The sequence below is a fragment of the Chenopodium quinoa genome, unplaced genomic scaffold, assembly GCF_001683475.1.
Source record: "Chenopodium quinoa cultivar QQ74 unplaced genomic scaffold, ASM168347v1, whole genome shotgun sequence".
Classification (NCBI taxonomy): Eukaryota; Viridiplantae; Streptophyta; class Magnoliopsida; order Caryophyllales; family Amaranthaceae; genus Chenopodium; species Chenopodium quinoa.
In genome coordinates this window covers 4,036,070-4,039,789 of record NW_018742329.1, presented here as the reverse complement: position 1 = coordinate 4,039,789, position 3,720 = coordinate 4,036,070, and the positions used below count along the sequence as shown (strand labels likewise).

Genomic DNA, 3,720 nt, shown 5'->3' with positions numbered 1-3,720 from the left:
TAGTCCATCTCTATTGAATCAAATCCATTATCAACTCAAAGAATTAATACTGCCATCAAAATCATTCACCATCCTCAAGGCGCTAGCAAATTTGGGGCTTATTTATGCAACATTTATCAAAGCTCTACAAGTATATCCAACTCCGATTTCTCATTGTAGAACCAAGATGTTATACCTCTCTTTCTTAGTAGTCTTCTTTCCTTTTGTGATTGGATGTGCCTTGTATATATTGCTAATCAAGGAAGGCAAAACATCTTACATTGTTGGGATCGTAAGCATATATTGGGGGACTACTATAACCGCGACAGGATTTACAAGTTTGGCTCCGATATTAACTAATTTTAAGCTATTGTGCACACGCTTGGGACAAGAAGCACTATTTGTAGGCTTATTGAATAACTTCTGCACTTGGGTTCTCATTAATATTACTACAGCTCTCTCAGCGTCTCCCAATGATCGCAACAGTATTAACATAGTTTCCACATGTTACATATTATTCCTTATGGTACTTTACTTAGTGTTTTGTTGTACAGCAATCAAACCCGCCATATTGAAGATTACGGCTAATGTACCAGAGGGTGAGAAGTATAGCAATTTTGTGGTGCATATGATATTGTTTTTGGTATTGGCTTGTGGGCTTCTAACAGACTACCTTGGTTGTCATTTCATCTTTGGTGCATATGTATTGGGAAGAATTATTCCTCCGGGAAATCTAGCTAAAACATTGATAGAGAAGATGGAAGATTGTGTTGACGGTGTTTTGATGCCTCTCTATTTTGTGGTGTTAGGAATAGGGGTGGATATCTCCGTAATCTTGGTAAATTCCAAATACGTTTTGGTTGTAATATTGGCTGTTGCAACTAAAGTTTTATGCACTCTTCTAATTGGATTCTTCTGCAATGTACCACTTGTTGACGGCTTTCCGTTAGGGATTCTCCTAAGTTCTAAGGGATTTTTTCCATTAGTCCTCCTTAATATTGGACGTCAACGAAAGGTAAATCAATCAATCATCAATAATCAATAACTATATATACTAAAAGACATATCACTAATAACACATGTCTTAATTATTATAATTTTTTTAGTATATAGCTAAGGATAGTAACAAAGATAATTACTTTTTAAAAATAAATTATATACCTTTTCACACAAACATTTATGACTAAAATAGAAAATATTAACATAATTTGCAACCTATTTCAACTTATTTAGTTCAAGAAAGTATTCATGTTTTTTCCCTAATAAAAATATTTATTTATTTATTAATTAAAATTCACATCAAAATAGTGTGTATATTCATTAATTTTTTTTCAATTTTTTTGTAAAATAACCAATTATACTTGAAAAGTTTATATTAATTTTTTAAAATTAGCGGGTATGCCACGAGATTTAAACTAGTAATTTATAAGATGTAATTTTGTAGAGTTAACTCAAAGGCTGTTCATAAACCGATCCGGACCGGAAAAAAGGACCGGACATCCCCGGACCGAACCGAATTATTTGGTCCAGTCTTTGGGTCTTGAAATTCATTTTTCCGGTCGGGTCCAAAACCCTATAAAAACCGGTTTTGGACCGGACCGGTTTTTTAATTAAAAATATGTGTAAAACCTTAAATAATGGTTAAAATTATCCTTAATAAGCTTAGAAAACTTTAAATTTATAAGATTTTCCGCACTAAACATACAAAAAAAGACGTAAAAATGACGTTACAACATAGTTTTCCAATACTTTTTTTGTGTTTTCCTAAACTTTATAAAAAAATTAGTATTCTTTTTTAAAAAAATTCGTAAATCGGTCCAAAGCGGTCCGGTCTGGGTTTTGGACCGATTCTTTCGGTCCGGTCCGGGTTTGGTCCTAACTTAATCGGTCCGGTCTTCGGTTCTTAAAATTCTAATTTTCGCTCTTCGGTCCAATTCAGGTTGGTCCGGTCTTGGACCGATGACCAGCCCTACTAATACGGTAAATTTTGCATTTCTTTTGTTTTACAGATTTTATCAGGTGACTCTTATACGTTGCTCTTCATCACAATATTTTTGTCAACAATTTTGGTGGAACCTATAATGAAAATCATTTGCAAGCGTATAGGGAAAATTCCTCAGTTGTATGATCAAAGAAGTTTACAAGGAGCAAATTTTTCAGAAAAGCTTAAGTTAATCACTTGTATACATAGCACAAGGAATGTCCGCAGCATCATAAACCTCTTAGAGATTTCAAACATTACGGTCCAACACCCTGCATCAGTTCATGTAACCCATCTTATTGAACTTTTAGGCCATGCCCCCGCGATGCTTATTGAACATGAATCTCAAGGGTCTTTCTTTTGGAACCTTGGTTCCAAGCTTTTCTGTGATCGAGGAAGGGCTGAGTCGGACCAGATAATCAAGGAGTTCATTGAATATACAGATCAACATGGTAACTCTACATCTTCTTTAAAAGTATTTACAGTTGTGTCTCCTATTAATACAATGCATGAGGATATATGCAGTCTTGCCGAGGATAAGCATGCATCCCTTATAATCCTTCCATTTCATAAACAACAAGGGGTGGATGGAAAGTTAGAGGACACTAACATAGAATTCGGAGGTGTGAACCAAAATGTGCTAGATGTGGCACCGTGTTCTGTTGCTTCGCTCGTGGATCGTGGACTAAGAGTGGATTCTATGTCTTCCTCTTCTGAACTATATAGTGATGATGGACAAGGTTGTGAACAAGTTCAAATTGCAATGATTTACATAGGTGGTTGTGATGATCGCGAAGCATTGACATATGCTTGGAGGATGGCAGGCCATTCCTCTGTTAACCTCACAGTGATTCGATTTCTAGAAGGTGAACAATTAAGTGATATTGATCAACCTATAGACTATTTAGATTTTGGTGATAGTGATGTTGAGGTTGAAAACCTTACTATATCAGCACAAAAGTTAAGGGAAATCCAAGTTGATAATGAATTTCTAATGGATTTTCAAGAGCAAACTAGTTATGACAGATCGATATGCTACCTTGAAAAATTTATTAATTGTCCAGGGGAAATTATTTCTTCATTGAGGGAAATGGGTCATGATTTTGATTTGTATATGGTCGGAAAAGGTCAATCAAGGTTATCTTTTCCGACAATAGGTTTAGTTAAGTGGAGTGAGTTTAGAGAGTTGGGACCAATCGGAGACATTTTGATAACATCTGAATTCACCTCTACTGCATCAGTGCTTGTCATGCAGCAATATTCGAATAAATTAAGTAAAAGAAGTTTTGTAGTTAAGTCTAGTGAAGAAGAAAAAGTGACTATTATTAGTTCTTAGAAATAACAATGATTTGGTTTGTTAGATCATATTTGAAAATGTATAACTGTATTTGTTAGATTTATAATCAAGTTGTGTGAGATGTGGATTTTCCTTGTACTCTTAAGTTTGATACGAAGTATTTTATTTGGATGCCCCAGTTTCTCATGTTGTTTCTCACATGGCATTTTCGTAAATAAATCAACAACTTTATTCAATTGTGGAGTCCACAATAATGAAAAAGTTGTTGATTTATTCACAAAAATGTCTTTATGAGAAACAAATTTGTTTCTCACCATGAGAAACAGGGAATTTCCCTATTTTTTTTAGAAAGTTAATACGAAGTACTACTTGACTTTATTTGTATTTTAAGAAAATAATAATAATTAATTGCTTATGGCTGAAAGAGTAAAACTCATCACGTGTCTAAAATTTTAGACGCTCT

At 34.2% G+C, this 3,720-nt stretch overlaps 1 protein-coding gene across 1 annotated transcript; it reads left to right on the top strand.

The window, feature by feature from the left end:
* The first annotated feature begins 502 nt into the window (after positions 1-502).
* LOC110691601 (cation/H(+) antiporter 15-like) lies at positions 503-3,296 on the top strand. The gene is made up of 2 exons (XM_021868561.1): positions 503-994; positions 1,989-3,296. Exons 1-2 carry the CDS (start codon positions 503-505, stop codon positions 3,294-3,296), a joined length of 1,800 nt encoding a protein of 599 aa, XP_021724253.1.
* The last annotated feature ends 424 nt before the right edge of the window (positions 3,297-3,720 follow it).

Excerpts from the sequence above, each read along its gene's own strand:
- LOC110691601 (XM_021868561.1), top strand. The coding sequence starts at position 503 with ATGGTACTTTACTTAGTGTTTTGTTGTACAGCAATCAAACCCGCCATA. Across the intron at positions 995-1,988 it reads ATATTGGACGTCAACGAAAG|ATTTTATCAGGTGACTCTTA; the intron begins GTAAATCAATCA and ends TTTGTTTTACAG.